The sequence below is a fragment of the Artibeus jamaicensis genome, unplaced genomic scaffold (genome assembly GCF_021234435.1).
Source record: "Artibeus jamaicensis isolate MK-2021 breed Jamaican fruit bat unplaced genomic scaffold, CSHL_Jam_final contig_387, whole genome shotgun sequence".
NCBI classification, from domain to species: Eukaryota; Metazoa; Chordata; class Mammalia; order Chiroptera; family Phyllostomidae; genus Artibeus; species Artibeus jamaicensis.
This window is the reverse complement of record NW_026521812.1, coordinates 30168200-30194105: the sequence shown is the minus strand read 5'-3', so window position 1 is coordinate 30194105 and position 25906 is coordinate 30168200. Positions and strand designations below refer to the sequence as shown.

Below are 25906 nucleotides of genomic sequence, written 5' to 3'. Positions count from 1 at the left end.
TAATTTCCAAGGGCAAAACTTGAAAAATGTACACTTTGCAATATTTAATAATAGTTAAAAACTAGTTGATAGACTGCCAAAGGTATTAAGTAGGAAACCCACAAATAGAAACTCTACTGGAATCAGAAGATCCTTAATCTGAATTATTTGTGTAGACAAAAACTAACAGATATAACCTTTCATGCAAGGCTTTCATGACTTACTTGAAGGACATAATTTTACTATGAATCTGTTGCCTTGTTCTTACCTTTCTTTAAAGGAAGAAAAGCTTATTTTTGACCAAAATATACCCACTTATTTGTTTCTTCAAATGATGTTTACAGGACTTAACATAGTATCTGACATGAAATTATGAGGTCATACCTGAGGAGTAATTACGTAGTCTGTATTCAGTTTGCTTTCCCTGTTTGTTCTCATCAGGTCATCTCTATAAGCACCCAATACCAGCACTGTCTACAAACCTTGCACTGTCTACAAACCTTGCAGGCTAATGCATCCTTTCCCCAGATATTATTTTGTGGTTCAGAAACTACTCCATAATAGGAAAAAATTTGTAAAGGGCTTTAATACATGACAAATCTCTTTATCTTTTCTTTTTTAAAATAATTTTAAGTATATATTTTTATTTAGTTTTATTATTTTTATCTGTATCCAAAGACATGCTTATTGATTTTAGAGAGAATGGATTAAGCGGGAGATGGAAAGAAACATTGACGTGAGAGAGAAATGTTGATTAGTTACCTTTGTATGCCTTTTGGTAATTTGTTTCATACAATTAAAACAGTTTATCTAAAGATAGTATTGGTATATAGTACAAAGGGTAGCTATAAACTTTAATCTCCTCCAATTGTTATTTTTCTTCCTTAAGTCCTTTACTGAATAATACAGCCCCTTTCCCAACTGATTTCAGATGGCTTAATTATTATAACAAAAGAGCTTTAAATTATACTTCATGTTTTACTTGACAATTCTGACCACACTGTTTTACTGATTCGAATTTTATTTTAAAACAGGCATTCTAAAAATTTTTCTTCTAACTTTTGCAAAAATGTGTTATTTTCACTTACTCATTCTTCCAGAAAAATGCTAAAATCATTTTATCAAATACAAAATAAAAAAGGTGAGATAATGCATTGAATTAAAAACATAAAAATTCAAGAAAAACCTGATATGTTAAAAATATTTCAGTCCCTCCCACTGCAGAGTCCTACAGGGAAGGAGCCTGCCTTGCAGTCCTTTTCCACCCAGCCCTCCTTGGCCACGCCCAGCCCTCACAGGCCCCCCACGCTGGGATCTCAGAAAGCTACATGCACTTTGCTATTCTTCTACTTCTAAACATTTTTTTTATTTTTGTTAAGGGTCCTTAAGAATTCTTATTTTCCATTGACACATGCTAACAAACACCCACCATTTGGGTTCCTACCACCCAAATCTTCAAACACTGTGAATGAAACAATTTTAATTAGAAAAGTCTTTTAAACTATAATGGCTGAAAAGTAGTAAATTCTATATGACAAGTTTTTAAATTCAATAAATGAGTGCCTAATCTTTGAAAGTATTTTGTAAGACTTAGGGCTCTACAAAACATCTGATGAAAATTACAGTAGTGTTACTAAAGGGGCTTTTACCTGATGGAATCTTTTAAGATGGAGTATTAGGATAACTGGAACAGCAGATATGAGCAACTGCTTTCTGGCATTAGTATAAATCCCCTCTGCTTTCTTTTCTGCATAAAATGTAATGAATTTATTTGTAAGATTACATTTTATCTACCATATAATATAGTCAACATTTATATAGAAGCACTATGTCACATTTTTATAATATTAAAAAAGAAATTAGAATGAATGATTGATATATGTAACAGTATGAGTGAATCTGAAGACGTTATGCTAAGTGGCAAAGAAGCCAGAGACAAAAGGCTATGTATTACACGATTCCATTTACATGATATGCTGGAGAAGGCAAAACCGTAGGGAAGAGAATGAGATTAGTAAATGCAGGGACTAAGCAATGGGAGAGGGAATTAACTGCAAAGGAGCACAAGGAAACATTTTGGGGCACTGGAAATGTTCTATATCTTGATGGTAGTTACAGGACTATATATGTTATCAAAACTTATTAAACTGTACACATGAATTTTATGGAATACAAATTATATACTACATACAAATTCTGTTGTGTGCAAATTCAGTAAACTAGATTTTTTTAAAAAGGAAATAAAAAAGAAAGTGTCCCTCGCTGGTGTAGCTCAGTGGATTGGGAGTGGGCCTGTGAACCAAAGGGTCACTGGTTTGATACCCAATCAGGGCACATGCCTGGATTGCGGGCCAGGTCCCCAGTAGGGGGCGTGCTAGAGACAACAACACATTGATGTTTCTCTCCCTCTCTTTCTTGTTCCCCTCTCTCTAAAAATAAATAAATAAAGTATTTTTAAAAAGAAAGTACACTTCTGGTTACAGGATGCCTCTACTCTTTCCAAAACCACTAAACTGAAATTTTTAAAGGTGCATACACACACAAAAGATTGGTGCAATGACACTCACAACACAATTTTGGAAGCTGAAAAGGAGATGGACTAGTAGTGACTTAGGAATACCCTCCAGCCAAAGACCACCAGAAACACACCTGTAGTTGATGAAATTGGCTCAGTATTTATTGCAGTGAAGGGAGAGCTTGTATCATGGAAACTATGGAGGATTTCAGGAAGAGGTTGTTAGAAAGGACATGATAGGATTTGAATGTGACCGAGTACATATTTAACTTGGATTCATATAAATTGTTATTTCTTCTCTGATTTAGACATTTCCTTAATCACTACTTTATTAAGTGTCTCTTTGTTCTGATGCTTGGACAACTTACGTGTGCCTTTCGTAGGCAAACCAACCAATTCAAAACCCATACCCCAACTACCTTCTTTACTGAGGTCTTAAACTCTAGGCCACTATCCACCTGCTCTAATCACATGTTATTCAAGTACCAGACAACTACAGACAGCTCCGATAGCCCAGAGCCCATTGAAATTATTCAAAACTAGTCAGTCTGAAACCTGTTCACCCTGCCTTATCCATTCCTGCCCTTGGAAACCACAATAAAGGCTCTTGTCCTAGTTTCCCCTCTGGTTGCCTCTGCTCCAGATCAACCCTGGTGACTCCCCATGTGCCCCTCTTTTGGGGAACTATAAGTAACAAAATATCTTCAGTGGCAGCTGTATCCTGATCTGTTGGCCTCACCATCCCTGAATGATAATAAAATTTGTATTTTGAAAAACTAGTCACTAGGAATCTGAGTATTCTCCACATTTAATCAAGGCTAGAGGTGCACTGAAAATTTCTTACTTGGTAAGTTTTCTTTTTTCCATTTTTTCTAGTCAATTATACAGTTATTATGTTGCTAGCTTGATAATATGCAATTATGTAAAACCTTCAAATGTATATATTATTACTAGACTTAATACTAGATTGATGAGATTTGTGAAGCACATTAATATTATCATTAACCTCACTAATGATAAAATTTTAAGTTTTAGAATTTCTTCTGAGAAGATCTGAGATAGCTGGTCTCCTGAGATAAAATTATGTGGATTTACATTTTCAGGGCAGAGATGGATACTTCCTGTTTTCCAATTAATTTCAACAAAATTCTATTGACCAGTCAGTGTCTTCAGTGTTGAGTTACGAACAGGTATACAAAAAAGGCAATCCCCGCCTCCACGCAGCTCAAGTTTAGAGACAAAATGCTTAGCTTCCTCTCTTTGGGATCTAATGCCAACTAGTCACTATTTGATAATCCATGAATACAAAACAAAAAGCTAAATATTTACCTGCAGAACTGGTTTCCCTTTGGCACTTCTGTTTCTTTTCAGTACAGTTCTCACAAAGAAGCTTGTTATTCCCCATTAATAATTCCATAGATGTAAACTGGTAGAGACAAGACTGAACTGAACATTCTTTAGAAGTAGTTACATAGCTCTGAGAAAGGGTCTGAAAAGCATTTTGGGGACTGGGAGACATCATACGTCTCCCCTCTGAAAAATATAAATTATCTGCAAGAATTAGTGGCTGATTTTCCTCATCAAAATCTCTATCTCCAGTTACAGTGCTGCTTAAACGAAGTTCAGAAATAGCTTCAGCCACTCCCTCATCACCACTGTCGGTCTCTTTGGGGGGTGTCTTGCTTGCTGAGGGATGGTGATGCCCATTTGTATGCCCGCAGCAGCCACTACTGGATCTTGGCAACAGGGTCTTCTTGGAAGCACTTTCAGATTCCGAAGCCTCACTGTCAGCATCAACACTACTTTCAGAATGACTGGCTTCTTTTGCACTGCCGTCAGTGGGGTTTTCAGTCAGAGGTGACCCAGTGTTCATGACGCTCACGAGCACTGAAGAATCCCCATTCACTCCAGAGTTTCCATCTTTCCGGTATATGACAACAGCTTTATCTTCTCCGGATGGCAACTTCCTTGTACGTTTTCTGCCATGAATTAGTTGATGCTGTAAGTTGACAGTGTTTTTAGAGAAAAAAATCTTGTGACCTTACTGAAAATAAATGCCAGTACGTCTTACTTAAATGTTCCACAATTATTAAATAAATACTATTTTTAGTACTTCTAAAATCTACTTCCTCAATCTATATAAACTACAACCAATAAAAGATATATAACAAATAGTTCTAACTTAAAAATAAACCTTTACACAGGAAACCAACAACAATTGTTACCCATTTGCAGAGAGAACAGGACTTTTGTGGAACAGTGCTGCGAGGGAGGTGTTTCAAGTGCAAATCTTTGCATAATCTCTGTAGTCTTGCCACTTAAAAAGCCTTCTACATAGTAAATTAGATCTGACAATATATCAATTTGCCAAGTAAGTACAAATAATAGTATGTAAAATAATAGTATGTAAAAAAGTTTTTTAATGAAGTGAAAATTCGGATTTATTTCTTTAAATTCATATGGGATAATTAAAAAACCAGGTGTGCTCCTAGTGAGTAATAATAATGAGCACATATAATAGACATCAATGGCTGGTAACATCACAGAGAGAGACATCAAATGTGGTGTGCACCTCCTCGACAGAAGTATATACCACCACTTAAAAGTGTTCTTGTCAAAAATTAAATCATCAAACCTAAGTCCATTTGGGCATCTATATCTGACTGCCTTAAGGACAAAACAAAGGAGACAAATAGGCACCTATTAACATGTGAATGCAGTAGCAAAATGAATTACTATTGAAGTGAGAATGTGAGGAACTGATTTGAAAAAAAAAAAAAGACCTGATTTCTTCAACAAATAAACTGCAAAGAAAAAAAGGGGAGGTGATTAAAAGACATTTAAGAGACATGGCAATCAACTACATTCTATAGCTCTTTTTTAGATAATGAATTCAAATACACTTTAAAAAGCAAAAACAAAAAGGAAGTATTTATGAGACAACTGTAGAAATTTAAATAATGACTGAATATTGGCAGAATTACAAAGTTAATAATATTTTTAGGTATGATAATGGTACTGTGGTTATGCATTTTAAATGAGTATTTATCTTTCTACCCTGGCCAGGCGGCTCAGTTGGCTGGAGTGTCATCCTGTACACCGATAGGCTGTGGGTCTGATTCCCAGCTGGGTGTGTACAGGAGGCGGCCGATGGATGTATCTCTCTCACGTCCATGTTTCTCTCTTTCTCCCCACCCCCTGCCTCTCTCTCTTAAAAAAAAATAAGTAAAATGTGTCCGTGGGTGAGGATTATTTTAAAAAAATTAAAGAGCATATTTTAGAGATACACATCGATGTATATGATGTACTTGGGATTTATTCCAAAATAATCTGGGGTGTGGAGGGGGAGAATGTGAGATGTAGCTTAAAACACGATTGATTATCCAAGAGCTGATAACTAAGAAACTGAGAAACAGGTGTATGGGAGTTTATTGTACTGTTTTCTCTACTTCTGTATAGTTTTGAAATTTTCCAAAACTTCTGAAAAGTTTGAAAAAGCAGAATACATATACATATAATACATATTATATACATATACAAATATATATAATCTTATACCTCACAAATCTCAAATACATATAATCTTACATTATCTTTAGATGAAGAATGCTTCCTGGTAGTGCTGCACTAATGAATATTTTCTCTAGTAATAACACCACTGTACTGACCATTATCTGTTTTCTGTAAACTTCTATATTTACTCATTCTTCCCCAAAATACAGGTTTTGACACCTATATGAAGGCCATGTACATAACACAAAACTTCTTTAGGAAATAAATTTTGGATATAACCTACTTTTTAAAATTTCTCATTTGAAATATAATTTTCCTAACATTAATTCTCAAGATATAAAGCATAAGGATTTAAATTCCCTGAGAATAATAACTTTATCATACTTTATGCATACATATACAAACCCCAATATTATACTGTACAAACTCAACTAATGTATATAATAAATGACTCAGATATCTGATAATATACTCAACAAATGTCTAAATATATGAATAAATAAATGCCCTTCACAGAAGTCTTAGTAAGTTTTTTTTTCCTTACCCTTTCTTCTATTATAGGAAGTGAAATATCAATAAAAGGATCTTTCATCGTGGAGACCTTAAAAAAAACATATTGGGAACTTCAGGTGGAATTCTAACATAGACAGTGTAGTTTTGTAAGGGCTTAAACAAATCAGACTTCCCAGGCCACTTAAAATTTTAAGTTAAAAAACTTTCCTGGAACCAATAGCCACTTAATGGGGTATAGCAGCACACACATAATCAAAACAAGGTATCCCAAAACTTCAATAAATACAACCCTGTTGAATTTTACCATGTTATCAAATCACAATGTCAGTAATATTCAAAGTAACTTCAAAATAACTATGTTTAATAATAATGATTAAATGAAGACAGAAACATATTTGTGGTAAAATTAGTGCCACAATATAAATAAACTATGAAAAAGCCATGAAAAAAGGCAGAAAGTTTGACTATGTTTTGTAGGATAATTCTGTTTTAAAAGATGCTCTCTAGCTTGAGAGAGAGAAATCAATGTCTATGTGGGATATACTGGAAATTTAAGAACTGTCTCATTGACAGTCTGTGCTTCCACATGACAGGCTAGAAGGAAATACAATACGTAGTCCTGAGTGTATGGGGCTAGAGCAGGTGGAAAGGCACTCCGCTGTCTGGGTCAGGAGAATGTGTATAAAGGCTGTCTTTCATAATAAAATCTGACGAAAGTGTAAACCCATCATACTCTAAGTGTTATGCTTTCAGAAATATTCCTTATCGAGTGGTAGAAAGCCTGTAAAAGTTTATACATCATTAAACTGTTGTTAAAGGACAGATGACATTCCACCACATCACATTAACACTAAATTCAAATATGAGTCAAGTCAACTTACAAAATCAAGAAGTTAGATCACCCTAGGTTGTGTTACTACACTGAATTATTTCTGCTGGAATGAATTTCGGGGCAGCGTGCACAGGTGGGGCAAAGGTGGGCTCACAGTTGTGAGCACTCAAAAGAGTCCGTTCTTGTATTTTTAATGATAGCATTATTTTCACATGACCAATTACAAACCTATTTTGCCCCACCCTGTAGCTACAAAACATAGTTATTCTCATAAGAGACCCTTCTTTTACTTCAATCCAAACAAGTAGTGAACACATTCGAGCACATTCAAATAAGCTGAGAGAACTTCAGGGGTTTCTCAGGAAGAAAAATAAAATAACATTTATTTTTTTAAATTATGAACTATGCTTACTTTCTAGGAGTAAAAGATATATTTTAAGAGGATTTTCACTACTATTATGTAGTCATCTGTCACAAATAAAAATAAATGACTGCTGATAAATATATGTGAAAGAAATAAAACAGCATGACTGTAAGCTAGTCCATGTTGAAGTGAACTTCCAAGTACCTACATTTGCACATTCTTCACACATGACTGTGCTAGTTAATTCACCAATAAAGATCCGATCTACGAAGTTCATTTTCACACCTTCTCTTCCATATGCTGTAAAAATAATACTTTTTAATACAAAAACACATGTCAACCATCAACCTTATAATGTAACATGGCTTTTTCTGTTGACTCAAAAGAAATCCAAGGCAGATGTCCAGTATCACATTTAATAATGTATTTTACCATGTGATATTATGTCTTTCTTCTTTAGAATTCTATCAGAGAAAATGTGACTATCAACTACAGTAGTATTCAAGAAATAACAAACTGCTCTTAAAAGGTAAAATAAGTAGAGCAATAACCGTGATTCATACTATGTCTCAAATGCTCCCATTAAATCCTTTACAGCCTCTGTGCCTAACCCAGAGGTGGAGGGATGGGGAAGGAGGTGTGCCTTTAGGGCTACAGGTGCCAGGACTATAACTATGGAAATGACAGGATAGTAGAGACAAGTAGACACAGCATAGTGTAGCGAAGTAACATGGCAATGAATAACTCACTTATATCCATAACTGTTTAAATGTCAAAATTTTCTGTTTCTTTGAAAATATTTGTAGAGCCAGGGAAGTTATGCCTACGATTTGCTTCAAAATAATTTGGGGTTGGGTAAAAAAATAGATGAAACCTAACATGCCACGAACTGGTTGTAGTAAGTGAGGTGATGGGTACATGATATATGGAGCTTCATATTCTATTCTCTCCACTTTAATACAAGTTTGACATTTTCTGCAGTAAAACAGTGGGGGGAAACATATTAACAAATCTATTTACTCCTGTTTCAAAATTCTATCTTTTGGGGGTCTCTACCTTCTAAAACATTGTATTTTCTACCTTTTAAAAATGTTATTTGAAGCACTGAATGACAGAGCAGACATATCTGGATATATCAATAAACATTTATTAACTATGAGAAATTATGGTAAACTATGATGTTTCATTAAGAAAAATTGCACAAAGGATTAACCATAGAAAAGATTTCCAAACTGGAAAGAAATGAAAAGTAAAACTGGGCAGTTATTCTAAGCATGCACTAGATGGCACTATCTCAAAACAAAAGAGCATGCTTGAAAATCTACATTTAAAAAAATCTTGAACCCATAACTGCATATAAGGTTTCAGCATATATAACCACAATGTATATTTGTTTGTAAATTATAGACATATAGTGTGCACATACAACAAAAGTGCACACTATGGTGTGCACAGAGTGTGTGCTACAACAAAATACAAGTTGGAAAAGAGAATAAACAAAATACAAATAATATTTTTAGTGTCTCCCCAGAATGACTTCATACCACCATTGTTTAATATCTCAAGGCAGAATATACATTTAGGACACAGTAAATCACTAATCGCAATGGAATATAAACCCACACTTAAATGTTTTAAGTGATCAGCTTTGATTAGGTAGTTACTATTTTTGCCTCAGATTTTGGCTGATGAAGAGTTAACACTAGGAGTAAAATAGGCATGTATGCTTGACCTATTAGTACTCTCTTCAATAAATAGTTTCATAGCAGGGATCTTTGGAGCACTTAAGCATTTCGTCCAGTTGGAAAGTCCACTCAAACCCAGCCCACTTCAACTGCAAAATGATAGAATATGATAAGAGTGCATTCCCAAGTAAAGGCTGCTACTTTTAGTAACCTTTCAAGTTTCCCTTAGAATACCTCATATGAGAGCAACAGTGTCAATCTGTATATTTGATATTAGCTTTATTTTTTTAATTCACATGGATAAGTTCTAACATTTTATTTCTATGACCCACTAGACTATCTCACAGCCACTGGAATAAGTATACCTTGATTTTAAGGCAACTGCTTTAGGGCATTCATTCACATAATGCTCAGTTCTTTTTCCTTAAGAAGAACCTTTGGATATTTTCTTACAGAAGAAAGTCTTAACAGTGAGAGAGTCAACATACCTTTGACTTGTTTTCTAGTTTCATCATCAGCAGTTTTAGTTGTTGGGTTGTTAAATGCTTTTAGAATGCCAGCTTGTATTCTCTATAACAAAGTTAATAAGAACTTATTAAGAATCTGTTCTTTCAAAGCAGTATTTTGTGTTCCTTTGAATTGATTCTGGTTTAGTAACAGTTAACTCCAGCCTCATCCTCTTAATAACAGAAGGACTTTCAAACAGCCAAGTATACTGGATGTGACTTCCCTAGTCAGTAAAATAAATTGACTGAAAGTTAAAAAAATTAAATATGTACCTTCTTCCAGTCCTTAAATTCAATAAACGGACAACTTTTTATTTGAGGGAGAATTTGAAATTAGAGTCCAAGTTCTTATGTTTAGGCAGGCAGCCTAGTCTCACTCTTCTTACAGGTGTGAAGTAACTTCTCCCTCCTTCTCCCCTTCCTTCTCCATTGGCCTTTCTCTCCTCACCCTGTATTCCCTGCCCCATCTCCCCCATTCTGTCCCTAAAATGATGTATTCCTTAATCAGGACAAAAAGTCACATAGAGACCATATGAAATTTCTTGTCTATAAAGAAAACCATAATATATAAAAAGCCCTTAAACTGGCCACTATGGCTTCCATAGTAATGTATTTAGTATTTAGTTATGTATTTCATTTATATAAATACATAACTAAAGTCTAGAATATCAATTAATGTCCACAGGAAGAATATCCCAATATTTGAATTTAGCTGTCAATAATGATCATGTCTTTAGTGGCTGTTAGTAAATGACAAGGTTTGTTTTCACACGTCTTGCATATGTTTTAGGAGAGATTCAACCTCACAGAAACCTTTTAGAATAAACTAGAACTACATATTCCAAAAATAAAAACTTATTGAAGCTAATCATCTTTCACAGTAATTATGCCTCCAAGTAATGGATACATTTAATTATCTCTAATTTGCATTTCTAACAGTGGAGTGAAAGGAATGTTTGTTAATTATTCATTAAAATGTTTTTTAAGTAAAGTCTTAATGTGAAACTGTTTGATCTGGACTTCCTGGTGTAAAAATACATAATTTTGTTAAATTATGTTAAAAAGAAACTAAACTCAAACTGCAGACTTCCTAGAGAATAATGAAAACACTATATATCAGAATCTGTGATACTTTCCACTGTTCAGAAGAAAAGTCACAGCCTTAAATATTTACATCAGTTGAAAAGATATAAACAAATAAATTAAGCAGCCTACTTACAAGTTTAGATAAAAAATATTAAAGCTGAACAAAAGTACAAGAAGAGAATTAGTGAAGATAAGCTGATTGTGTGATTGGGGAAAAAAATAAACCCACTAGCTAATCTTAATCAAAATAAGGATAAAATGTCTAACATCGGGAAATTAATCCCAGAAAAGACAGAAAATCTTCCAGGTTCTATTGGAATGAATGGTGGGTGGGGAAGCATCATTAAAGAGCACCTTACAAAAAGCTCCAGGCTCAAACAATTTCACAAAGGAATGCAATGAGTCCTACAGTACAGTTTGACCAAGAGGCTTTTATTCTAGTAAGTGTATCGATATGGTAATATATCATCATATTAATAGATGTAGGAGAAAAAAATTAAAAACCTTCATATTCCTTATTCGCTACTATTAGTTATTAATGTATTAAAGTTCTAGTCATTGCATTTGATAGAAAATAAGTCTCAGAGGTATAAAAATTGTAAAGAAGATAAAATATAATAAAAGTCAGTAGCATTCACACACAGGCAAAAAACTAAAGATATGGAAAAATACCCCACTTACAATAGCAACTAAAAAGATAAAATAAGTAGGCCCTGGCTGGTGTGGCTCAGTGGATTGAGCACTGGCCTGCAAACCAAAGGGTCACCAGTTCGATTCCCAGTCAGGGAACAAGCTTGGGTTACGGGCCAGGTACCCAGTGGGGGGTACACAAGAGGCAACCACACATTGATGTTTCTCTCCCTCTCTTTCTCCCTTTTTCTCCCTCCCTTCCCCTCTCTAAAAATAAATAAATAAAATCTGATAAAAAAAAAAAGAAAGAAAATAAGGGATGCTCTTTTATAACTTTGGCGTGGGAATGCCTTTTTTGCCTTTTTTAACTATGACTCTCAGTATCCAAACACCATAAAACAATTCAAAAACCAAAAAATTTTTAACTTTGTTAAAAAATTGCTTCCACATTATAAGTAAAATCAAAATACAAATGACAAACTTGTAAACATATTCTCTCCTAGTACAAAAAGCTTTTAGAAATCAGCAAAGACTTAAAACCCAGTAGAAAAATGGGCTAAAAAATAGGAGGAGATGAAAAGATATCAAGCCTCATTGAAAAGAAATATACACTAAAACTACCCTGAGATACCATTTTCTACCTAATAGATTGGCAAAAATTAAAAAGTTTGACCAAACAGTCTTTTGGTGAGGTTACGGGAAAACAGATGGACTCCCTTATATGGTATGTTGCTAACAGAAGTGAAAACTGTATGCCTTTGAAGGACAATCTGATCCAGCAATCTCATTTCTGCACTTACATGGATATATCTATGCACATGCAGAATAAAATAAACACATCATTCACCATAGCATTGTTCATAAAGGCAAAAACACTGGAAAAACATATAACGGTTAATCTATAAAAAATTAAAATTTTTAAATGTATTTTATTATGCTACGAAGTTGTCCCGATTTGTTCCCCTTTGCCCTCCTCTGCCCAGTAGCCCCATTCCTTCCAGCAATCCACCTCCCCTTAGTTCATGTCCATGGGTCACGCATATAAGTTCTTTGGCTTCTCCATTTCCTATATTATTCTTAACATTCCCTTGTGTATTCTGTACCACCAATTTGTGCTTCTTAATCCCAGCATCTTTCCCCTCATTCATATAATAATAATGGCTTGGTGATGCTGAACTCCTTTAGAACTCCTTATCTTGTCTGGGAAGCATTTTATCTGCCTTTCCATTCTAAATGATAGCTTTGCTGGATAGACTAATCTCAGTTATGTCCTTGCTTTTCATCACTTTGAATATTTCTTGCCAATCTCTTCAAGACTGCAAAGTTTCTTTTGAGAAATCAGCTAACAGTCTTTTGGAAACTCCTTTGTAGGTAATTATCTTCTTTTCCCTGCACAGCTCAATTTTCTGACAATTCTGGGTGATACTTGTTTTGTAGTGTAGCTGTATTTTTTGCTATAGTTCTGTGCAGGGAGGCAAGGTGTATTTGCCTATGCCTCCATCTTGACTGAAAGTGTGGTTAAACATGATGAGCTTAAAAAAAAGAAGCTTCCAATCTTCTGAGGAGAGATCGCTACAGTATCTCAAGTGAAAAAAGACCAAGTGCAGAAAGATGAATATATAGTATATGTCACCTTTTAAATAAAGAGAAGAAACAATATACATATATACCACCAAATGGGAGCACAAACCAAGAAGGACAACAACATTGCAACAGCAGGGCCAGTTCAGAAGAGAGGCAAAGGGAATTGCCAGGAGCAAGTTAGGAAAAATTCCAGATCGGTAACTGTGCATCAAATGTGGGAGGAAACCAATCCAGACTAGAAAAGTGAGACTTATGAGAAAGACATACTACTAACACCAAGATCCCCCTGTCAGTGTACTATGCTTTTAATCTGAGGATAGACTGTAAGGGGAATAATTACCCTCCAGAATGATTCTTCTTTGACCTATTTCTGAGAGCCAGGAGCAGAAATCACAGAGCAGCTCTGGCCTTTTTGCACCACAGAGCCACTGCACCTGATCTCTGCTGCACCTCTGCTAGTTGCCTTGACTTTGATGCACCTGGCTCAGAATGCATTCATGACTGCCCACTGACTTCCACAGGAAGAGTTCTTGTAAACTCTAGAGAGCCAAAGCCACCTTATGTTCCAGAGATGCTCTCAACTTATCTCCTTTGGGGAAGCTTCATTCAATAATGCCAATAGGTTTGTGCTTGTTACAGTTTTGCAAAACTAAACAATATATTATGTAAACATGTATCAACAGTTTTCAAAACTATTTAAAAAAAGGAATGCAATGATTTCTGTAAAAGTCAAAACAGTGGTTACCCTTAATGAGAAAAAAGTGCTTGGGGGAAAAAGGAACAGCTTCTATAGTACTAATAATTTCCTATTTTTTGAACTCTGGGGGTGGGGGTGAGGAGTGCTATTGGTATTTATATTATGCTTTAAACTGTATGTATATTTGTACACATTCTTCTGTATGTGTGAGCTATTTCATAAGTTTTTAACACCCTCCCCCAATAATTGTAGAACTGAATTTCACTTATTTACTGACCTATCAGCAGCACATATTTCCTAGAACTGCTCACTATTTTCTTCTAGTGTATTTTCAAAGTTAATGCAAAATTCAAAAACTTAAATATATACAAAGGAGGGTATAAATATAAACATATAGTAATCCATACTATGTCACTCTGAAATATATTTATATCTAAAGGTAACCAAAATAATAAAATATGTCCCAGAAGCCAATACTATATTTTGCCATGTATAATGTGCACCCACATTTCTTTGTGTGTTATACATGGGATTATTCTATCCATTATTATACTCATGTATAATGCACATCCTTATTTTTCCCCTCAAAAATTTGGTCAAAAACTTTGCATCATACATGGCAAAATATGATAAATATTAAGATATTCTTCAGTTCAGACTCAATAAATTTGAAAATTGATATAACCTGATGTTATCTAAGCTAAAGTTGACTTACACATGAAAAAAGAATTTCTTTAACTAAAATAAATTAGAATGGTGTAAATTCCATGCAGGAGAAATATTTAATGGATATAAATAAAAGATTCCAGTAAATATCAATGTTCATCTATAAATATTTACTGTAACTGTAAAAAGCTTTCCAGTAACTAACTCAATTTAGAAGTCTGTATTCTACAATCTGAACATTTTATTAATTTAAACATGACTTTCAATATGACTTAATGAACCTTTACTACATTTTAAAATGTAAGCTATGATATCACACTTTTTAAAAAGAGTAAGAACAAAGAAAAATGAGTAAAAACAATGATGATTAAATTATTAACTTTTAAACTATTGGACTTTTAGGTAATTCATCAAGTTGAATAAAATAAATGGGTTTAGGTCCATCTATAACCTCTCATTGTTAAGAGTTGTGCCTTGAACCATTTAGGTTAAACAAGAAGACAGACTTTGGTCAGGGAGCTGCTAACAGCGGCAACACATTAATCAACTAGAACTATCAACGTTTAACTATTTTATGCCTCCATCTTAAACTTCTTTCAAAGATAAGAAAGCAAAAAACTCACAGTTTAAGTTAGCTGAGATATTGTGCTTTTAAAATAATTCTATTGAATAATGTACATATTAAAGTGATGTATATCTTTGAGAAGAAAATAAAATATAACATTAATTTAGTGACAGCTCAAATTAAAAGTTAAAACAGTGAAGCAAATACATTTGTAAGATGAAAGACAGCTTATAAAGGAAGTTCTCATGGTAAATTTGATTTTATTTGCACACAAAAAATTTATAATTTTATTCACAAATGATCTCTTTAGTGCTTTGTTCAGTAAGAACATCGTATTGTCCTGAACTTCAGAGTCATAAGAAAATGACTACTGAAACAATACGAAAGGAGGTCAGTAGTTTTTAATTGTTACTAAAATATTCTGGTGGCAGACATAACGCTGTAGCCTTTCTTCACTGCAAAACCATACGGCAGCGATGAACTACGGCAACAGCATGGCTGGCAGCTGTGAGTTCCCAGAGCAGACAATGCAGCGCCGCCTGGGTGCGCACTGTAACTGACCTGCCCGCCTGTCCTTGCTCACCAGACTGAATAGACAAACAGACTTGACGTTTAATTCTGCCACACCATCTAAAACCCTCAAAGAGAGGAAGAAAGATAAGAGCTTTCAAATAGCAATGTTTCTTGGTATACTGCCCAAGTTTTCAAGATACTGTGAATCCCACTGTACCATTATGACAAAACAATAATTTAATGTGTAACAAAAAATGCTATCAAGTAATAGAAAAATAGAAAAAAAGTAAAAATAGAAAAAATAGGGATAGATTTTATTGTTTTACTTGTAATAACAACAAAAAATGTAAAGAGATAATGTTTAACTCAATTTACAATGACACGTGACCACCATGTGATAAACATATTCCTATAAATCACAGGGGAAAAGTTATTCTACCAATTGATAGTCCAAGTTAATCTTAATGTAACTCATATCATCCATAGGCTCAAAAGCATCAAAATACATTTAGTATTCATAATGTAAAGACAGAGCATTTCCCTCCACCTTGCTACCTTTTATGGACCTTCTCAAAAGATTATCAATATAGCAGAGTTATTAAATTAGATTTAATACTGTTTCAAATAGTGAAATAATCATGATCACATTTTAAAATGGAAAAAGTGGTATTATTTATATTGGTTGCCGAAGACCAAGCATCAAAACTAAAATTTAATAAGTAGTATTGTATAGATTTAGAAATATCATTTGGTAATCAGAAAGACTTAAGTTTGAGTCTCCATCCTTGGTATGTTTTTATTGCTAAGAAAATGTGATGAAATAGTAGCTCATGGGGAACTGTGCTGATATCCCTAAAACTTAACTAATTGTAAATCACTTAGATGATTGTTTTTAAAAACAAAGTACAGGTAACGCATAAACAATATTATTCCATCAATTTAACAGTTTATTCAAATTATAACCTATTCAAAATCTCCAAGAAATTAGTATAAGAAATTATTTAAGAGATTGTTTATTTTTTTTTACCAATTCAAATTCTTGACAAAAATTGTCCATTTTAAGGTTAAGCACAGACACACAGTCAATAAACATTCATTGAGCACCTACTATGTGCAAGGCACATGGGATACAGTACCAGTCCTTGAGGAGATCACAGTCTAAGCTGAGAAAGACACAGGTTTAAATAGAAGGTGGTGGGCTTCGTAATCAAAATATATAAAAGGAGAGAGATGGTAGAAAGGGAGTGACACCTTCAAAAGTCGAATTTAAGTCACTGAACAGCCAATTAAGAATGGCACTGTTACTGTACATTCAACCCTTTGTATTGCAAATTCCACATCTGTGGATTCAAACAGCTGTGAGAAAATACTTGGGGGGGGACATGTTATGTTGTTGCTGACATATAACATCAGTGTAATAACAGTGGTAGTTAGGCCTAGCACCATTGCCTCTGTATTTAACATGTACAGACCTTTTTTCCTGTTATTACTCCCTAAATACAGTATGACAATTATATGCATAGCACTTACATTTTATTAGGTATTATAAGTAATCTTTACAGATGATTTAGAGTATGTGGAAGAATGGGCATAGCTTACATGCAAATACTTTTATGTAAGGGACTTGAGCACCCAAAGATTCCAGCAACCTAGGGGGTTCTGAAACCCATTCTCTGCAGATACAGAGGGATGACTGTACACTGTTTGGTAATATCAGGGAGTGACCAATTTTTAAGACAATTTCAAAGAAATTAACTCTTCACTGACAACTGGTTAGTAGGACTAAAGAAACACTCTAAGTTATAGTTCAAACAAAGTGGGATAAAAAAATAGAGCCACCCTGCCTAGTAACATAGTACCACCTACGACAAGCATACGAGCACTGATTTTCACATGGTTGGTTTACTAATATTAATATAAAGCTTAAAAATGTATTGACCTTGAAGGGAAATAGGATTTCAGCCATTATGACAATTATGATTGACAGGGGCTGCCTACAGTACTATGTTAAGAATGACGCTGAGGTTGAATCCGGACTCAGCAGAACTGTTATGAATAATTAGCAATGTCTGCTATGAATAAGAAAGGGGAGAAATGGAGGGTATGGCCTGTGCATTTGACATTTGTAATATCTTGAATTTTCTCTGAAAAAAATTGTATCCTATTTGTACAGGACCCCACAAAAAAGCTGAATTTAACTAGTTTAATATTAAAGTCAACAAACAATCAACTAAGGAACTGGATTACAATAAACTCTCTTTAGAGAATCCACCCAGTCCATAAATCATTCCTTCTTTTCTGAGAAACATTCCCTGATCCGGGACTCAGGCACCCCAGTCTGCCAGCCAGAGTGCCTGATCCCTGACTGCATCCTAATCAACATGGGATAATGAAGTCTCTCTCTCAGGAATTTAGAATTGGGATTCACAAATAGCCAGTTTTTCATATGTGCAAAACTGCAAAATGTAAACTGTGATGGTCATGTGCTACCACTGAACCAGAGAAGCAGAGAAGCTACTCAGTCTGCGGAGCAACGAATAAAGAAAACCTACAGAGCCAGAAAGAAAAGTAAACAAGAATACTTTCTGGATTCCTGAGAACCTTCCTTTCCCAGCTAAATCCCCCTTCAACTGGATCCCTTTTTTCATTTTAGGCTAGTCCAAATTGATTCCTGTTAATTAAAGCCAAAGGGCATTAACTAATAAAGGATAATAGGGGTTGCGAGAGAGTGAAAGAAAATAATTTTATAGAAGAGTCGAAAAAAGGGGGGGAGAAGAACAAACAGAATAATTAGAAAAAAATCAAGTGACGTCTCAACCACACATTAAAATTACCATAGAAATTAATTCTTTCAGCTCCATACTCTCTCTTTAAAGAGTGTATGTGATAAACGTAAAAAAACCTGACCTTCACCCTGACCAATGTGGCTCTGTTGGTTGGGCATCATCCCCGTTAAGTTCCTGCTCAGGGCATAGGACTGGGTTTTGGCTTCAGTCGCCTGTCTGGGCGCGTACAAGAGGCAACCGATCAAATGTTTCTCTCCCTCTCTTTCTCACTCCCTTCCCCCTCTCTAAAAATAAATAAAAATCTTTAAAAAAAGGAACCTGACCTTTGTTTCTTCTGTCCTCACTGCATCCAGCAGATAATGCAGAAGCTCCTGACTGTCCTGTTGTTGAAAACTTTTAAATCGAGGGGCTCTATGATTTAAAAACAAAACGGGAAAGGGAAAAAAAGGAATAATCATTTCATCAACAATACATTACTAATATTTAAAATCACTTTGAAATAACATGTAGTCAAAGATTAAATTTACTTCTTTTTCTACTAAGTTGAAAGACAAAATGTGATTACTGTTTCAATGAGGATGAGATCTTAAGTGTATTGAGAACAATATGACTATCATTTTATCAGGCAACTACTACATGCCAAACACATACATTAAGCTTTACATATGTAAAAGTTACATAATCCTCAAACAGAGTAGAATTCACTATTTTCTCCAGTTTAGATATGAGTGCTCAGGGGGATTATTTAAATAATTTGCCAGGTGACAGAGCAAGCAAAAGAATGGTATTCAAACCTAAGCCACTGTTATAATATTCCTACCTCAAAATAACCAAAAGAAAAGCAAATGACATTTACATTAAAAACTATAAACTGGTATCTCTGTGAATATATTTATTTTGAAGATCTGACAGGTTATGTGTATTAAAAAATCAGGTGCTATTCATAGAGACATCAACACAACAAATGTTTATATTTGATTTCAGTAATTTCAGTTGATTTCTAGCAATAAGATCCAAGGCTAAATGAACATTTTTGCCTAACTGCAAACAAGTTCTAAATTTAGGAAGTCTGCTCTAAGATGAAGAAAAAACTTTGTCAACATAACACAAAATACTAAGAATATTTTATGTAGTAGAAGACAGGTTTACAATGGTCTCATCATGGTATGGTATAGCATACAACATACCTCATTTGATATACATAACAGTGCTATTAAGGAATTCATAATTAACATGAACTGCATTTTACACTTGAGAAAACTAAAAACAAGCTGAGAGCCACTGACATAAATCCAGGCCTTCTGATTCTTGAGTTCAGTACTTTAGCATTATTCCTCATTATCTCAGGATAAACAATCCTTCCAGCAATACACTAATGTGAGGCCCTGGTCCTAAACCAGCAGTCACTCCAGCCTATAACAGGAACCATCATTTCAGTTACCACTACTCAGTCTTGCTAAGCAGCAGCATGATGTTGAGAACACTTTCATTTTCTCCCCAGAGGGGCTTCCCTTTCTGCATGTGGTGGGGTATCTACCTCCTAGTTCAGAGGCAAGGACAGAAACCAAGATAGACACAAATTCCAGCCCTATCTGGGCCTCCACAGGTGGAATCCACTCAAGGCAGAAGTTGCACAGCACTACACTGATGCCGTAGGTATTAGAAAAGGTCCGTGGGGTGGAAGAAGGCTGGAGGAGGAAGCAGGGAAATCCTTCAGAGCTCCTCACCAGTCAGGGGACAGGTAGGAGGAGCCAGTTATGGCTTTCAAAGCAGTCACACAGGAAGGAAATCAGTCCTGAACAGAGCAGGAGCTGTCCCCACCATGACTCTGCCTAGAGCTCCATCTCAACCAGGCACAAAGCACTTACTGCCTTCCATACCACTGAAGAACACTTAAAAACCTGGATTCTTCTCCTTCTTCCTTTACCTAGGATGGGGGAAAAAATCATATGATGACTTATGGCATCTCTAACGGAGATTCTGGGCTACCAATACCAAAAGGGATCTTCAAGCTTAAAGGACTAAAAAAAAATAAAAGTCACCAAATATATGAAAAGATTCACCCCATTCAAAATAAGAGAAACTCTACACAGTCACAGGAAATGTACCTCAGTAAAAGTGTTCCTGTGGGAAAGAGGAGGGAACTTTTAAAACCGTCAAATTGTTACAGAAAAATGTATGCATATTCATGTAACAGGAATAGACTATCAAAAAAAGACCAATCAGTCCATTCATAATCCCCAAACTCTCTCAACTCAAACATAACAAATGCAAAAAGATAAAACAAAAAAGGACTTAAGTGAGATTCAATTTTTAAAAAAGACAAAGCAAAAATAGAACTTAAAAAGGACAAAAAAAAAAACAGAACAGTCTTTACGGGCTCTGGGCCTGAAAAGGCTCAGACCTGAAGTGTGAACAAAACTAAAGTACTCACACTTCAGACAAGGGGCCAGACCCAGACTCATTGTTTAAGGATGACTAACCTTCCCAAGAGCCTGAAAGAAAGCCTTTGGGACAAAGTCACCTGAAGCCACAACAGAACACAGTCTACAGACCTGCAGCTGACTCAGGCCTTCCACAGACTCTTCTCACATCCCCAAAACCAAGGTAGCAGTCAGGTAACTGTGAACCATTAGGAGACCTGGATCTCCAAGGCCAGTTTGTAGGACAGGTGTGAAGCTATCTTAATGTTTAAAATTTTTAGTCAGTGAGGATGGAGGTATGAGGAGGGAGAGGTGCTAGGAGTGGTAGGAAAACAAGGAGGAGAGAAGTGGGGGATAGCAAGAAGAGCTAAGGTGGTTGAGGACTACAAACAAAAAAATCTGTTCTGAAGGAGCCTACAACACAAAACTGTCAAACACATAAAGAAATATAATGTTATAAAGTCAACAATTGAAATAAATTTACTTAACTCCAAATAAATTACATAGAACCGCCCCAAAGATGTTATAATAAATATGTTGAGAATGTCCAAAAACGTACAGGCATAACTGCCAATAAAAGCCTACAAAAGCCTAAATGAACTAAGAACATGTACAATAGATATTAATAAGATAGACAATTAAAAACACTAGAAATAAGACAATAAAACCACATGTAAGAGTACAAAAGATAGGATAAATATTAAACATTGGAAGGGTGAATTAGTAAATTAGAAGATAAAACTTGAGAATATACCCAAATACTACAGTATACTGTATTTTCATTTGATCTAGAGAATTTGGTTGTACTCTTTAAGGTACCTGACACACCACAGAATACTCGTAAGGTAAATCTAGCATAGTATGTGCAAGATTTGTATGACTAAAACCACAGAACTTTGATGAGAAAAATCAAAGACCCAATAGCTGAAAAGACGTGTCATAATCACGCATTGGAAGACTCAACATTAAGATGTCACTTCCCTCTAAACTGAGCTGTACATTTAATGCAACTCCAGTTGAGAAACTAATTCTAAAATCCATATAAAAGAACAAAGGACCTAAAATAGTTTAAAAAAAAACACGAGGAAAGCTTGAGGACTCATACTACCAATTCCAAGACCTAATATGAAGCTACAGTAATCAAGACATTACAGTACTGGGGTAAGGATAGATACATACAACAATAGAGTTCGAAACTAGACCCAACATATTTGACTTAAATCTTCACTGGACTTCTTTAAAAATCACTTTTCTTAATATGCAATTTTTGTTAAAGTAAACATAACAAAGTGCTGGGAACCACTCTGTATGGTTTCCGAGATGTAGCCCCACAAGAGCAAGCCCTGAAAGGGGCTAGTAAGTCTCCCTGGAAAACCAAGTGAAAACGCAGGTGGCAGACATAACTTGACTAACATCAAGGGTTCCCAAGGGAATCAGGCCTGATAAATACATTGTATCCTTTGAAGCCTGCTCTGCTTTGTTTTGCATAGCCCTGGTGACATAAACCGGATGTTTAAGTTCAAGGCATAAGGAGTAAACTCTGGCATCAGCATGACTAACAGACCCTGACCTGTGACAGATCTCTGTGTTCCTTCTATTATTATCTACAGACAATACCTGTTTTTGTACGACGATAGCCTTTTTGATATTGATTGAAGAGCTATGCACGTATGCTGTATACACTACACGTACCATTCCCAATAAAAGCCGTTTGGGAGAAGGGCTCAGGGCGTTCTCCACTAGACAGAATTGCCACCCAACTAGAGGGAACTGCCACCCCCTTTTCCACTGGAACAGCAAGATTGTGTTCAGGACAGCTTCTTTACCATCCACAGTGGATGGAAGGATTCTGCAGGCCAGAGTTCCTCCCACAATGAAGCAAAAGAAAATGCAGTTTTTTAATGTTTTCAAATAATGTTCCACCCAGTAATTCTATTTGTCCTACAAATGAACTCTCACAAGTACAACAAGATGTATATACACACATTCACGCATCAGTAGGTTCACAGTTGTTCATATGGAAAATAATACAACAGTTAATAAATAATAATACAAGAATAAACTGTTTTGCATACTCACAACTGTAAACCTACTTTTTTCACCCTATATACACATATGTAAAATCAAGTAAGTTATATTCACATGTATTATATGGAAAGGTATACAAGATACACTAAGGAAAACAAACAAGTTTCAGATAATTTTTATATGCCTATATATATATATATATATAATTACTTCTAAAAAGAATAAAAACACAATACTAGTTTGAATTATGTATGAGCATATCTAATAATAATTTTTAAAAGTTTATAAATCCTTATAAAACCAGAAAAAAAAGATGTAAAAAAGGTTATTTTGGATAGAGTCTAAAAACAAATTTCTAAAGTACCTAATATCCTAAAAAATTCCTAACTTTTTGAGGTACCCATGTCTCTGAAAGTTTTCAGGGATTTTTGTTGTTGTTGTTGTTCCTCAGGCTTTGAGAAAACAGCACTTGCCAAGCAAATGAAACATGCAATATACACATTATATTTTTTACTACATTTTATGGTGGCACATTATGCTCAGTGAAATAAGCCAGTCACATAAAGGCAAATAATGTATGATTCTGCTTATACAAGGAATCTGAAATAGTCAAATTCATGGAATCAAAGAATGGAATGGTCCTTGTGAGGGGCGGGAGAGAGGTGAAAATGAGGATTGCTAATCAGTGGGCACACGGTTTCAGTCAAGCATGATGATAAGCTCCAGCCCTGGCTGGGTACTCAGTTGGCTAGAGCGTCATCCTGATACACCAAGACACAGGTTCGATCTCCAGTCAGGATACATATAAGAATCAACCAATGAATGAATGCCTGGAGGAGTGGAACAACGAATTGATGTTTCTCTATCTCTCAATCTCTCCCTCTCTTTCTGTAAAAGGTCAATCAATAAATTTTGTCTTAAAAAGGTGAATAAGTTCCAGAGATATGCTGCACAACAGTGTACCTACAATCAATAATAATGTATTATACACTTAAAAATTGTTTAAGAAGGTAGAGCTCATGTTGTATTCTTTCCACAATAGATCAAAAAAAAAGAAATTAATGTTGGCACAATACTATGAGGTAAAATATAATAAAACACAATACAATGCCATGCCACAAATAACAAGCTTAAATTAAAATGAAATATTAAAGGTTGTAGGTATACAAAAATGCCAGTTTATATTTAAAGCATTTTGTTTCTACATATTTTAGTTCATTGTGGACTGAGTTTATAAGCTCCTGGATTGTAGCAAGTACTGACAACAAAGTAAACCCTCAATTTTTTAGATGAAGGAAAAAAATACATTAAAGCTAAGTCAGGACCTATATGGCATGTGTTTATTTTCAGGCACTCAAAGATTTTGTTTTTAAACATACAGTAATATCTTAAGAAATTCTTTAAATGCTATCTGCCTCGAAGAAAAGATGCTAGCTCATCTTTTAAAGGAAAGAGACTAGATAGATGATCCTTTTAGATTTTACGACTCTGTAATTTGCTTACTTTGCTGTCGCACACCACAGGCTCTGTGTCAGGCCAGACCTCTATCTGCGGCCTGGCTCTGTCACTATGAAATGAAGTAAAGCCACTCGACTTCTATGAGTCTCGCTTTCCTTACAGAGAAAACTGGGATAAATAATCACCTCTTTGGAGCATTGCAAGATATAATTTCCATAAAGCACAGAGCTGCAACTAAATAATGTTAACTCTTTCTCTTGGTAATCTAGGCAAAATAGCAATGCTATAGTCAGAGTGAAAGAACTCATTAAGAATAAATACAACAGTATTTTGTAACTTATGATTATTTATATTAAAAATATAGGTGCACCCACTTCTGACATAGCTGACTGAAAAGAGCTTTAGGAGAAAGCGGTCCTTTTCCAGTTTCCTTCATGCTGTGAAGAAACAGGATCAAGGCTGAGGTCAGCGGGCCAGGGCTTGAAAGTTCTACCGTTAACGGATCCTTTGAAAACATGATCAATGCTAGGTCAGAAATATGTAGTTTATTATTTATAGTCAAACAGTTATATTTTATTTAAATGATGACAACTCACTTGCTTCAACTGTATTAAGAAACTTCATTCTCTCATACATAAAATATATCAAAATTAAAAAATGGAATTATCTTGAAAAATAAAGGTATAATCATATCATCTGCCTTTTACTTAATAAAACTAGTACCTTGGGGGAAGAGGAAAAAAAAAATGTACTTGAAAAGTAACCAAATTAAAAAAAAAAAAAAGTACTTGAAAAGTAACCAAATAAAAAAAAAGAAAAAAGAAAAAAGAAAAAAAAATGTACTTGAAAAGTAACCAAATAAAAAAAAAGAAAAAAGAAATAAAATAAAATAAAATAAAACTAGTACCTTAAGAATGAAATAATCAATCTTTAGTTGCTTGTAACTGACCCTTAACTGTCTCCTAAAAGTAAAATTATTCATCTACTTGATATTTATACCCTTTTACAAATAATCATAAGTTATATTTATTAGCAAAACTCTATACCTTTCCTTTCCCCAAATATTCTACTATTAAGTAAGGAATGGGAAATTATGTCACCAAATCAGTACACTATCTCTCTCTTTTAAAGGAAAGAGACAAAAGCTTGACAAAAGAAGCTTAAATTGTGTGAAGAATCAATACACTTTATTTCGGAATTTTTCCCACCAGTTTTGTTTTCTAAAATATTAATTTAACTAGTAACCTCTCTCTCTTTATGGACAATAAATGAAAAGCAGATTCCAAATATAATCCTCAAACCTTAGAGTATGTTATCTTCTAAGAAAACTATCAAATATACTGTCTCATTCATGTATTCATGATATACATGTTACATATATGTTTCATACTATCTATCCTTAAAAATCCACCATCTGGCTAAAACCATGGTGTTGGGAACCGCTCCTGGTTTCAGGAGTTGTAACTGCCCCCCATAGATAAGGCTGAGTGAGCGATATTTTGAAAGCAAGCCACTAAGGAGACAAAGCTTGTCTCTGCTTCATTCCCAGCCCCCAATGCTTGG

At 34.8% G+C, this 25906-nt stretch overlaps 1 protein-coding gene across 4 annotated transcripts in view; it reads right to left on the bottom strand.

The window, feature by feature from the left end:
* Positions 1-25906, bottom strand: part of USP45 (ubiquitin specific peptidase 45) — a 61279-nt gene that overhangs the window by 6134 nt on the left and 29239 nt on the right. For 2 of the 4 annotated variants that reach the window (XM_037145473.2, XM_037145474.2), the window contains exons 8-14: positions 24718-24848; positions 18758-18845; positions 9890-9971; positions 7925-8016; positions 6552-6608; positions 3824-4493; positions 1629-1726 (exon numbers count right to left, since the gene is read on the bottom strand). In XM_037145473.2, the coding sequence (XP_037001368.2) occupies positions 1629-1726; positions 3824-4493; positions 6552-6608; positions 7925-8016; positions 9890-9971; positions 18758-18845; positions 24718-24848 (1218 nt within the window). Of the gene's footprint in view, positions 1-1628; positions 1727-3823; positions 4494-6551; positions 6609-7924; positions 8017-9889; positions 9972-18757; positions 18846-24717; positions 24849-25906 lie in introns of those variants that run through there. The other 2 variants (XM_037145475.2, XR_005082527.2) reach the window with 2 other exon arrangements.